This window comes from Podarcis tiliguerta, assembly GCF_965153285.1.
Source record: "Podarcis tiliguerta genome assembly, chromosome: 5".
In the NCBI taxonomy this organism is placed as follows: Eukaryota; Metazoa; Chordata; class Lepidosauria; order Squamata; family Lacertidae; genus Podarcis; species Podarcis tiliguerta.
In genome coordinates this window covers 96,508,772-96,521,588 of record NC_139538.1, presented here as the reverse complement: position 1 = coordinate 96,521,588, position 12,817 = coordinate 96,508,772, and the positions used below count along the sequence as shown (strand labels likewise).

Sequence of the window (12,817 nt, the reverse complement as noted above, 5' to 3'; positions counted from 1 at the left end):
AGATTTATATTCCACCTTTTACATACAATTATTGCTATTATTTTTACCAAATTAGGTAATACACATACACATATATATTTCTGTTATCATGTTATCTTGCACAATTACATTCAACCAGATGAACTCTATGTATGAACATAAATAGTAACTCATGTTATTATGTTAGTATTTTATTTATTTATTTTAAATTCAGAGTCTCCAGTAACCACATAGTTGCCCAGTTGGATTAGGACCTCTAAAACCAAATACTGGTTCATGTCATGTATCAGTTACTACCAGCTACTAAATGCTGTACTGTACTGTTAAGTAAATGTAATTACAGTATATTTCAGTTATAAACTACTAAACACTATTGCATATCATCAGCCGGCAAATACTGTCAAATATAAACTGTCAAACACCATATACTGAACATCAAAGTCATATATAAACGACTGAAATAAAAGTATTATCTCGAGTCTAATGTGCCATTGAATCTAATGTGTGCCTTAACTTTTGCAACATAATTTGACCAGAAAAGGTGAGCATTAGATCTGAGTAAATATGGTAGTAATATTTAGCAAATATTCAGAAATTCAGAACATGGCTGTGAATATTCAACATGAAAATTTTCAGAGGAGAATATCTGAGCTGACTCCTTTCAGCTCTTGTTCATATTTTACAAGATTCCACAGTCAAATTGTCTATTCTTCCCGACTAAAGCAAATGATTTCATTTCAGTTGTGTTGACAGACATGTTGAAACTGAGCCATACTGTATATATTCTACCTCAGGTTACAGTCTGGATTTGCAAAATTAAATTAGAAATTTAGCTCTTTGAGACTGTGTTAACTAGAACTGATCCCTTTCAGCTGCGGATTGAATCGTCTTCTTTTTTACATTTGAAAAAGGCAGTAGTTGTCTGCATCCAAAAAGGAGCTGAAGGCTGGAGGGTCCGTCCCCCCCAAGTCCCTCTTGGCTCCACCCCCACCCCCACCCATTGAAGCCAGAGGTCTGGAAAGAGGTTCTCCACTCATTTGGCTGAATGCGGGGCAAATCCTCACCATGATTGTGAACCCTGATTGTGCAGGGATCATAACTGCACGGAGAATTTAAAGCACCTTCACTCGAACAAGGGAACCACAAGGATTTTCTTCAGTCTGTATTTCTGGGAGAACTAATTTTATTTGTACTTTCTGGACTAATATGTGGGTCACAATGCATGCCTCAATCAGAAAAACCCATAGCAAAGCACATATAAATAACACGTATTTAGGATAGAATATGTAAATACTATTTATTTTTTTGGGGGAAAATGTTTAAAATAATGCACTTTAAAAAAAAAAGCAGATTGAATCAGAAATGAGACTGAACAGATTTATGAATGAACACTACTGGATAGCTCAGTTGGTTAGAGTGTGGTGCTGACAATGCCAAGGTTGCAGGTTTGATCCCTGTATGGGACAGCTGCATATTCCGGCATTGCAGGGGGCTTGACTAGATGACCCCCAGGGTGCCTTTCAACTCTACAATTCTATGATATAACATGCAAAGCTGTCATGGGCTGGAAACAGACTGATCCTTCCGTCCCTAACTCAGGAGTGAAATAAGGACTGTCTGCTTGGCTGTTGTGATGTTGGGAGGGAAGTCTGTGTGCACATTTCTGTACCTTCTCCATGCTTTATCCCCACATTATTATTATATTGAATTTATTTGCATCCCACCTTTTCCCCAGACTGGAACTCAACACAGCTTACACAAATTAAAAAACCACAGATAAAATACAAAAAGCTGTCCTTGAATCCATGAACGGGGATCTTGACATGATATTTCTCTGGAGTGGTCCTAACCTGGGCACCCCAGGGCATTGTGGGAAATTCAACTGGTGGCACACCGATGTAGGAGAGGGCCCAAACCGCCAAGACAATCCTACCCTCCAACCAGAATCCAGCCCATAGCTAATGTGGTGGTTTGCTGGAGGCAAAGAAGGCTTCTATCACTGCTGAGAAAACTTTATTTCCAATTAAAAAAAAGGAAAGGTGTCCTGATGCCCTGACTAGAGGACGTTGCCAGCCACTTGGAAGCTGTGTGCCTTTAGTGTGCTGTGCGGGCAGCCCCCGGTGCCAAATCACAAGGGTCCCAGATACCCACGTCAGTCACGGCCAAGCAGCAGACTCCCTTCTCTCTCCTGCAAGGTGCTTCATGAGCCACTTGGGGATAGCAGCACTACCTACATCCTGACTGGGCAGACGGTTGAAATGCCAGTTGGCTGGGAAGCATAGGGTGGATTTCATCGGGGCATAGCTACCTTCTCTTTGCTCCAGTCAGCTGATTTTTCCCCCACCTTTTTTTCTCTCCCTCCACCCCACAGGAAGCAGGGAAGCCGCTTTCACCTACGCCATCACTGCTGCTGGGGTTGCGCATGCCGTCACTGCTGCCTGCAGCCAGGGAAACCTAAGCAACTGTGGCTGCGACAGAGAGAAACAAGGTTATTACAACCAAGAGGAAGGGTGGAAGTGGGGAGGCTGCTCCGCTGATATCAGATACGGCATTGAATTCTCCAGGAGGTTTGTTGATGCCAGAGAAATCAGAAAGAGTGCTCGGAGGCTGATGAACTTGCACAACAATGAGGCTGGAAGAAAGGTATTTTAGAATAGGAGTGGATGGTCTAATGTCAGAGGGATGGGCTTCCTTTGCACTGGTAGGCATGGATTCACATGGCTGGACAGATACGCCTTATGGCAGTGTAAAAGATTCCCTGCATATACAAAACTGGAATGGCCAAAAGGGAGGAGGGGTGCAAATTTGATCACATTTGCATTCTAATGCAACCCTGCCTTATTTTCATTTCCCAAAACAACACGCAAATTTAAACACAGCTCTCTTCCAAAATTCACACTTCTCTGAATTTTGTGATATATGTGGGAAGAGTATACATAAAATGCATATATTTGTGAAAATACTAGGAGCAGTGCATGATATAGGGGAAATTGCTTGCAAAAAAAAAAAAAGAGTATGGTAATGTGCTGGTTAATGATGGGTCTTTATTCTCTTTTTAAAAATTCAAACTGCGGTAGGCATGTGGAGAGCTGAACTTAAAACAGGAAACCTAAACAGACAGGAGGTTCTGGCCTAGCTGCCTTCCCAACATGCTAGCTTTCTATATGAAAGGGTTTTCTTTTCTGTATAGAGGATCATCCAGTCATGTGAGTCCCTATCTGCAGTTTCAAGTCTGTCACAGGTTATCTGTCTCAGTGAAAACTAGACTTGAGAAAGGGTCTCAGGAGGAGCCTGCAGGCATTTCCTCGCTCTGTGCCAGCAGTGCAGATGGTGCTTCATTGAATAACACAAGCAAAAGACACAGAGCACCAGTGTCAAAGTTGTCTATTACCCTTTGCTCTGGCAGTTAAAATACGGATTACATTACATTCAGCAACTGGTCTGAAAATTAGCATCTCCAAGAAAAACACACAGCAGCGAAAGCAAGTTCAAACCAACACATGAAAAAATGTTACTATTGTTTAAAAAATCCAGGCTCTAGTATGTTCAAAAACTGCATCTGATGCCATATGCCTAATTTGAAACTGACAAAACATGTTACACATTTTGTTTTGATTTTCTTCTTGGTAAGGATTTTCTTTCTAAGTTGCAGGGGGAAATTCCATCAAATGGTGTTTGCAATGTGTCATTTGAAAAAGCAAAACAATAAACTGAAGAAGTGGTTTTTATGCCATTGTATTTCAGCACTTATTTTACAAAGGAGAAGTGGCATTTCAACCATTTTAGTTGGAAAGAACATCATGAACCCAGAGGGAATCTATCTAGAGGAAGGGGAATAGTTTCCATGTTATTCTGAGAGAGCGAGTCACGTAGTGGCGATTTGTTTTGGTGAATCACTCTTGTGGTATGATTTATAGCAAATTTTAACTGATAGCAGTGCTATTTTTCTAGAAAAAGAGGTGCTGGAACTCACCATGAACGCCTCCCTCTTTCTCTTGGAATGGCAATGGCACCCACCTGAGAGGGGCAGGAACTGAGTTCTGGTGAGTTCCCCCTGAAAAAAGCCCTGGCTGGTACTATCAGACATCTAATGAGTAAGACTGACATTTTAATAAGTAGATTAATCAATTAACTTTTAATCAGTGAAGGCAGTTTATTAATTGGAGGAGCTGCCAGACACAGCCACTTAATTTTTTTGACATGATTTCAGTTCTTGGGAAGTTTCTGCAAAATGGAGTGAGAAAGCAAATATTTAAAACATACTTTCCTCCAAACAGTGTGGAAGTTCTTGCCTGTTAAATGTTAAACTATAGTTACCACAGCATCCCAAAAGGTTTCTGCATGGACACCATGGGCCTTGAGCATGTGGACTTAGGAGCCTTATTAATCACAATGTGTTAATATAGAAGAAGAAAAAATTGTCCAGTAGCACCTTAGAGACCAACTAAGTTTGTTCTTGGTATGAGCTTTCGTGCGCATGCACACTTCTTCAGATACCACATGAAAGCTCATACCAAGAACAAACTTAGTTGGTCTCTAAGGTGCTACTGGACAATTTTGTTTAATTTTTTTATATATATTTCTACTGCCTCAGACCAACACGGCTACCTACCTGAATGTGTTAATATAATACATCCAATCGTAACAAATGGATGAAAACCATACATGGACCCAGAGGGACTGAAAACGGTTCTGGTCCAGCATGGCAATGGCTTGGAGACAAAAGCTAACCCATAATGTAAGATTTAAAAACAAAACAGTGCTATACTCTAAAAGGGCAAACCAATAGTTGTACAGAAAGGAATGCTCCTAGGCAGTCCATTATGTCTTTGCACCCAGTGAAAAACTAATTAGACCACTAGTGAGAATTTAAAAGCACATGGAAATACTAATGCCATTGGTTATTTGAATAATGAACATTTGTTGGGTCAGTTGCTGAAATGTTTCCCTATAGAAGCCTACCCTCCTAGCCTACCCTCCTAGTCAAGAACGGCGATGGGGCTGGGCTTGGCAGGCCCCTCTCCACTCTGCCCCACAGCTTGCTACTCAGGCAGGGATAGAATGCCTGACAAGGGCTCCTGCTCCTCCCCCCCCCTCGCCTTTGCTTTCCTCATTGTTTCATCTTCATAGTAATAGTAATGCTCAGTGGCCACAGAATGCTGAGTTTTTGTTTGGCAGTGAGGGGGGGGGAGGACGAGGGAGGCAGATGGCAAACCAGGAATGGAGTTTCCTGGAAGATGGCATGTCTGGTGATATTTTGTTGTTGCAGGTCCTGCTTATACAAATAGATTATAAACCTGAGGTAGGGAACTACTGTGTTTTCTTTTTCTTCTGTGAAGTGTGTAGGTGGCACTGCATGAATAATAAGAAAAATACGAATTCAGACATGGACAGATTCAATGAACCATGTCTGGATTCCAGTCCATACATTATGCACAAACAACAACCATTTTTGAAATGCATAACAGCTACAAATTCAGTATTATTGCTTTGTTTAAACATGTCTTTCCTGTCTCCTGAAGGTTCACACCAGCTTTATTTGGAAAGTGTAGTGAGGTCTTAAATGCAATGCCATTTACTTTGGTATTACACAGAGATGAATTGCTTGATTGGATGAATTTAACGGGATGGGAAGGGAATTGTCTGTGTCTTCCTGTGAAGTGTCACGTGCCTCCCACGCATCTTTGGCGTGGACGGCTGCATTTGCTTACGAGCCGCACTATGAATCCTACCAGCACATGCTGACTTACTGTACTGCATGTCTTCTTCTGTATGCTGTTGGCAAACGAAGGGGAGCTATATGATCCCGTAGGATCAACTTGCATATTGCACACTAACATAGCCAAAATGGTGCCCTCCTGATGCTGTTGAACTCCCATCACCCCCAGCCAGCATGGCAAGTAATATGAGAGGGCGGGAGGCACAGCCAAGCCACATCTGGAAGGCACCAGGCTGGCTAGTCCTGACATAGCCAACAACATTGTTTTGGATATGACTATTAGGGTTTCCATTGAATTTTGCATTTAATTAAAATATTAAGAACATTTGAATCAGCCGAAGCATATAAAATATTGCAACAATTTTATTGGAGATAGAGCATAATAAGGTTGAATTTCGTGTGGGTGGGTATTGTCTGAACATCTTTAGGGCAGAAGAGATGAATCACACCATTAGGAACAATAACAAAATTTTGCTTTCACACTTCCACACCAAAGGCTCGAATAAAGCCAAGCGAACCACTCCTAATTTCAGTTAATTTTAATGAGAGAAAAGCACACAGCAGAGATATCCATCTGAAGCTAGTGGGAGTTTAAAAGTGCCGGATCGTGCCCTTGATCTTTATGCATGATATTGTCACAAAGAACTTCCCCTGTAATATCTTAGAATCCACGTGATGAACTAGGAGAGGCTGTTTCCCCCTTTCATTATTTCTCCCTGCTTTTGTCTACAGGTGCTTGAAGAGAGAATGAAACTGGAATGCAAATGCCACGGGGTCTCTGGTTCCTGCACAACCAAGACCTGTTGGACTACGCTCCCTAAATTCAGAGAGATTGGATATATTTTGAAAGAAAAATACAACGCCGCCGTGCAGGTGGAAGTGGTGAGAGCCAGCAGGCTTAGGCAGCCCACCTTTCTGAAGATCAAGCAGATCAGAAGTTACCAGAAACCAATGGAAACAGATCTGGTATATATAGATAAGTCACCCAACTACTGCGAAGAAGATGCTTCCACTGGGAGCGTGGGGACACAGGGACGCCTCTGCAACCGCACCTCACCCAGCGCCGATGGGTGTGACATGATGTGCTGTGGGAGGGGCTACAACACCCACCAGTACACCAAAGTTTGGCAGTGTAACTGCAAGTTCCACTGGTGCTGCTTTGTGAAATGCAACACTTGTAGCGAGCGGACAGAGGTGTTCACTTGTAAATAACAGCTAATGTTCTTAAAAGACACAGCCGCCACGTGTTAGAGTGGAACAAGACAACTACAGCATCATTTTGCACATTTAATTTTCTTGGAGGAGGAGGCCAGTCTCTTTCCTATTACTTCTTAATAACACATTCAAGAACGATGCGTTAACTTGCTGACTAGCTGCTTTCACCACATGGAACCAGGGTCGATGGGATGAATTGTACGGTGACTTCGTTCAGTGCAAGCCAGTTCCTCTGTGGTTCCCCCCTACCCCGCAAAAAACCCTGCAGTCTGGGTTTTGTAGAGTTTTGCTCTTAGATTAAATTATACATATCACAGACAGCAAGTCCAGGAGGTTATTTTCAGATTTATAACGCACACAAATATGTGCAAATAAGACCTTTATCTTATTAAAAAACAAATGAGGAATTTAACTGTACACAGAGAAACCTAAAATCCCAGCAGTGTTGCTGAAAAACTTTTATTTCTAAGAAAAGAAACAAAAGCAGGTAAAGGGCAGCTGGTGAGACAATGGTGTAAAATAGGGACTAGGGTGGAAGCTCAGCTATTGACTTATTTGTAAAACAAAGGTCAGGACAAAGGACAAAGCTCTGACAGCTGCAGGTGACACTGGAACCTTTTGAATGGACATTTGAAGAAAAAAATATTTTATTTATGTTTTTAATAGCATCAAAACAAATTCTCTAAGCACTAACGGGTAGCTATGTCTTTACTCTGTACTAAATGTAAACTTACTGGAATTCTAACTTTCTGATTTTTATTTCTGTTTTTATTTTGTATTTGGTTCTCCCTATGTCTTCAATGCTACTGATTTCATAGCACTCCACTGTTAGAAAGAGTTCTGTGACTGTACACATCCAACATGGCCTAAGAGCACAAGCAACTGGAGCATGGGAAACAGTGGTTTAAAATGCTAGGAACATGGTTGCTATAGATAACCCAGAATTCAGAAGGGGAGCAGCAGTTTCATCCCTGTACAAACCAAGGCAGCCAAGCTTGTATACTGTCCCTGCTTCCTCATTTCTTACCCCTTGGCTACCTTTTATTGGTTGCAGTTTGGGGAGACACTTTTTCATGTGTCCACCCCATGCTGCGGCTGGAACAGTTAAGGGTCACCACCACTGCGTAGCACTTGACATGAAAGCATCATTCCCAAGCTTAGCTGGGTAATGGTTTCACATTAAGGAGCCATCGAGTAAACAAATATTAGTGCAGATCAGCATTGGGGATGGCAATTTTGTATTAAGGTTCCACTGCCCACATAGTGGCACACTTTCAGGTATCACAGCCACACAGTGGGATGAACCCACGGGAGAAGCTGCCATGTTTAAATGTTACTTAATGATGCACTGGCTTACCTGGGCAGAAGTTCCTGTTTCTGTGTGAAGGAATGCCTCCTGTGCCTGACCTCCGCACTCTTCACTTGTGCAACAGAGAAAGTCCTTTGGGAGACTCATACATGCAGAGGGCTAAATCAGATGGGCCCTCTTCAGAGGTTTCTGATTCTCCATATGATGAGGGTGAGTGAGGCTTCTGAGTGCTCTAGCTCCATTCTCATAATCTTCCCCACTGTTGAGCTGGAGGGTTGACTTCTACAGTGGTGAGACTTCTCTACTTCTCTAGGCTGTCCATGATCTCCCAGGGTTCTAAATCACAAGTGGAACCTTCTCAGATAGAGCAGACTCCTTACTGTATATGTATGCTTCCAACTCATGGAGCAAAGAGATTACAGGAGAGAGTCAGCACATTCTCTCCCACTCTTCCTCTTTTGATGAGGAATTAGGACATCCAAACAGGGCTGTTATTCCCACCCTTTATTTTGTGGGTTATGGCTCACGGTTTCAGCCTCTTCAGGCATAGACAAAGTACCCACTCTATTAAGAGGATAGTGGCAGAGGGAACCCTGGACCCATTCCATGGGAAGAGGATCTTTATAAGTCTCTGAACATTAGCTGAATGTATGAACTATCTTCACTGAATCGAAAGGATTTTGTCTGAGATGATGATAAACAAGGTTCTGTCTGTGTGACTTTTGCACCACCACTGGCCATCGTTCTTCCCATTCCTCCCAACAGTTGCAATGAATGTGGATTGGATGTCACCAATGTGACAAGGAAGTGGGTGGAAATTTTTGCTGCAGGAGTCCCAGTCCCATTGGCAAATATAAAGTCCATGCCGCCATTTATTCCCACATGCAGTTTGCCACTCAATGCTGTAGTCCATCAAGTTCCCTCTGCTCAGTCCCACTGCCTTGCCTCAGAGGACGTCCGTGGGAGCTGCTGTCTAGTGGGCAAAGGCTGAAGGGAGACACCAGGAAAGCGTGGGGCAGGAAATGTCACTTGAATAATTCTGGCAACAGAGGGACACTGTACCATTTCTGTGAATGTGGGGTGGTTTATTATTATTATTAATATTATTATTATTGTGAGAATCTTTTGCAAGGAAGGCGCTTTGAAAGCCTCTTGGGGCTATAAAGTGGGCTATAAAGTATTCTAAATATAAATAAATAAGTAAATAAGTAAACAAGAGCCAGCAGTTTTCTCATACATCACCTCAAGCAAATTCCTTTTCAGGAGAGACAAGTCAGACATTTAGCTGTGAGCCATCAACTGTTGCACAAACCAGTAAGTACATGCATGTGTGATTTGGTCATAAGGGCTTTATAGAGTTAACCTTGCAGCAACATTATTTGGGCAGTTGGATTTTCTTAATGTTTGATAATTTCCAGGTTAGGACAGGTTTTTTCTCTGAAAGGCATTATCATGTTCACGCCATGAAGATAATGAAAACAGCAGCTGCTGAATCCCACTTTACCCAATAGAGCCAGCTAAGACATGGCCGATGTGTTAACTTGAGTTATTTTTAAATGGCACAGTGAACCAAAGTATGGTTGACAGCATTTAATTATCCTCCCTCTTCCCAAAGAGCCTCTTCATACCACACTTTTAGGTGCACGTCTATAGCCAAAAAGCATGACTGTAGCGCATGCACATGTTTCCAAGGGTCCTGCTGGTAAACTTGACAAGGAGCTGGGTTTGGCTGCAGCTGCCTCTTAAGTCTGGATGTCCTACAGCGTAATGTATAAAATCAGGGCCAGCCCAAGACATTTTGGCACCTAAGGCAAACCACAAAATGGCACAAAAGCAGTAACCCTCCACCAGGGCGGAGAGACCACTGTTGTGGTAGCATGGGGAGAGCTGCTGAGGAAGCAGAGCCAGCCTCCAAGGAGCATGCGGCAGCTTTTCCTGTCACTGCAGCAGCAGCAGGCAATGCATTCCTTGGAGGCTGGATCTGCTGCCTCTGTAGATCCTGCCACCTGAGGCAGCTTTCTCACCTTGCCTGTGGGTGGGCCGGTCCTGCATAAAATAGCCCTTAGTAAATTTCAAATAAATATTCAGAAATGAGCAAAGCCTTTATTCATGTTCCCTGCAGTTGCACCATTGTGTTTCTTTCTGGACCTTTATCTTACATTTTATTGTTTTACATTGTATGGCTGGTTCCCACGTGTCTCTGCATCCACTGAAGAGTGCAACTCTGGCATGTGTGGATCACAGTTCAAAATGTTACAGTTACAACTTTTGTATCTCCCAGTGTCATTGCACATGCCTTCGTTTCCAACGACACCCATTTGCATTCAACAGTTCCAAGAGCGAAATAATCAGCACGTAGTGAAACACGTGGTGCCACATGGGGCATCTGAGCTAGACAGGCTCAGGTAGCAGAACAGGTGATAACATTCAGTTTTCAAAAACCTGGTGTGAATCTGCAGCTCCCAGTTATGAAAATATCCACCACTTGGTTGCAAGCCAGCTGAAAGGCCAATTACATTTTTTTACTGAAAATGAACATGAAATCCAGGTCCCTTCTAGTCTGTGGCAAATTTCAGCCTTGTGAAAGCACCCTTTCTGAATTTATCTCTAAGAGCTTAGTACTTGCAGATGATATAAAAAGAATAAAGAGACTTGGATTGCAAATATTCACCCAAGCAGGTGTTCCTGTCTTGGTATCAGGAAAGATGGATCATGAAGAGCCCGACTTAAAATGCCCAGTGTCCAATACTGGAGAGAGCCCTGATCCATCTCTAGTTACACAAAGCAACTGCTGGGTCTAGATGAGGATATAGGTCCATAGGTAGCTCACAAGATGCATTTTAAGTGTTATTAAATGTTAAGTTTTGACCAGAAGTTCATATCTGAGTGTTGGGGCTTGAAACCCTGCAGTCCCCAGGAACGTGTCCCAGGGACCATAGGAGGGACCATCCAAGAGGGACGCCTGGGAGATTCAGCGCCAGAAGCCTCCTCCCTGCTGCCAAGGCAGTTTGGGGGCATCCCTGAGCATCAGGCACTCTCCCATTTCTCCAACATGCCTCCAAACTGGGGCAGTAATTCCTTTTTTAAAAAAGAACAGAGAGCATAAGAGTGCTGTTGCTTGCCAAATAATTTTTATTCATTTTCCAATTTTTAAACAAATCAATCCCAAATTGCATCAAATTTAATACAATTTTCCCACTCTCCATCATCAATGTGTTTCTTCATTCTTCTAATTACTGCATTATATTACATTATTTATTTCCAATTCACATACCATTCCTTATATTTAACCTTAAATTCCACACTTTTATATTTTCCTCTCCTTTCACCCTTCTCCCTCAGCTGTCAATTTATCAATTCCTGCTCGTATAATTTATTATTCCCTTAAAAAACAAAACAGAAAGAAAAGAAAAGAAATGAGGTTACTCTGCCCCTTGCCTCTCCATCTTAATTCAATACTTGTTGTTTCTATATTAATTCTTTCTTTTCATCTTGCTTTTGTATAAATCTGGATCCATCCTTTTCACCGCTGTTCTCCTTCCATCATATCCATTTCCTGTCCAGAACTGCGGTGTTGTAGAAATCCATATTTTCACCAGCTACACACTCATAATTTCTTTAACCACTGTTCATTGAGGCAAGGCTAATTTAAACTCCAAGGTCCTCATTTGTAATCTTTTCTTCCTTTTAACAAGAGGGGCTCATAAACACATAAAAAGGGATGTGTTTATTACTTTCATTCAGAAACCTCAAGCTCCCAGCAGCTTGTTTATTTCACATCTTCTCTGAAGATTGCCTTAATTTTATGCACATGCACAAAAGAGACCAGAGCTTGGAATGGATGAAGTTGCAGTAACCCCGCGACCTCCATCTCTGACCCCAGCAGGCATTTCCAGATGTCTGTGAGTTCACCCCCCCCCCAACATCATTGGGAGAGCATGCCAGCTCCCACTGCCCCCATCTCCATCCAGGTTCCCCACGAAGCCAGGCGCACCCGGAGAGGTGACTTGCCACACGGCTTCTCAGCCAGAAGTCCTCAATTCCACTTTGCTGTCATGAGCCTGGCAGGGCCCTGGGTGAGATGGTGGAGCCATCACTCAGTCCTCTAGGATTACAGTCACAGAGTTGTTGGCATCTCTTGATTGCTCTGGCAGTCATCAGATATGAGACCTCGTAGCCTATGTAGTTGTCGAATACCAAATTTATCCCAACTATCCAAAACAGTCAAACATCAGCTACTGAGATCCAGTAAAATGTAGTAAATACTGAAATAAAATATAATAGGATGTCAGCCACAGATGCTGAATATTTGACCAACTTTTCAGTATTCAGAGACTATTTAGAGAATATATGATTTAATAACCCAATGAGAGCAAATTCATTGCAGCTCTAGTATGAGCTAAATTCAACAGTAAAGAACATACTTTTCTTCTTTGTGTGTTTTCCATTGATGGTTCATATTGTAAGCTGGCAAGTGAGATAAAGGTGTTTTTTTGTTTGTTTGTTTGTTTGTTTGTTTTAAATGCCCTAGGCGACTTTAATTCCAATTTTTAAATAGCCATTTGTGGAAATGGCAGCTCCATTTGTGGAGCAGA

The 12,817-nt window shown here is 42.3% G+C and overlaps 2 protein-coding genes across 5 annotated transcripts in view; both read left to right on the top strand.

The window, feature by feature from the left end:
• SMC1B (structural maintenance of chromosomes 1B) overlaps window positions 1-12,817 on the top strand; it is a 387,986-nt gene that overhangs the window by 91,931 nt on the left and 283,238 nt on the right. The gene's annotated exons all lie outside the window — the stretch shown is intronic.
• The window catches only part of WNT7B (Wnt family member 7B), a 112,687-nt gene that overhangs the window by 98,503 nt on the left and 1,367 nt on the right, over window positions 1-12,817 (top strand). For 2 of the 4 annotated variants that reach the window (XM_083440911.1, XM_083440910.1), the window contains exons 3-4: window positions 2,351-2,622; window positions 6,431-9,440. In XM_083440911.1, coding sequence (XP_083297037.1) covers window positions 2,351-2,622; window positions 6,431-6,910 — 752 coding nt within the window. In that variant the 3' untranslated portion in view covers window positions 6,911-9,440. Of the gene's footprint in view, window positions 1-2,350; window positions 2,623-6,430; window positions 9,441-9,485; window positions 12,029-12,817 lie in introns of those variants that run through there. The other 2 variants (XM_083440913.1, XM_083440912.1) reach the window with 2 other exon arrangements.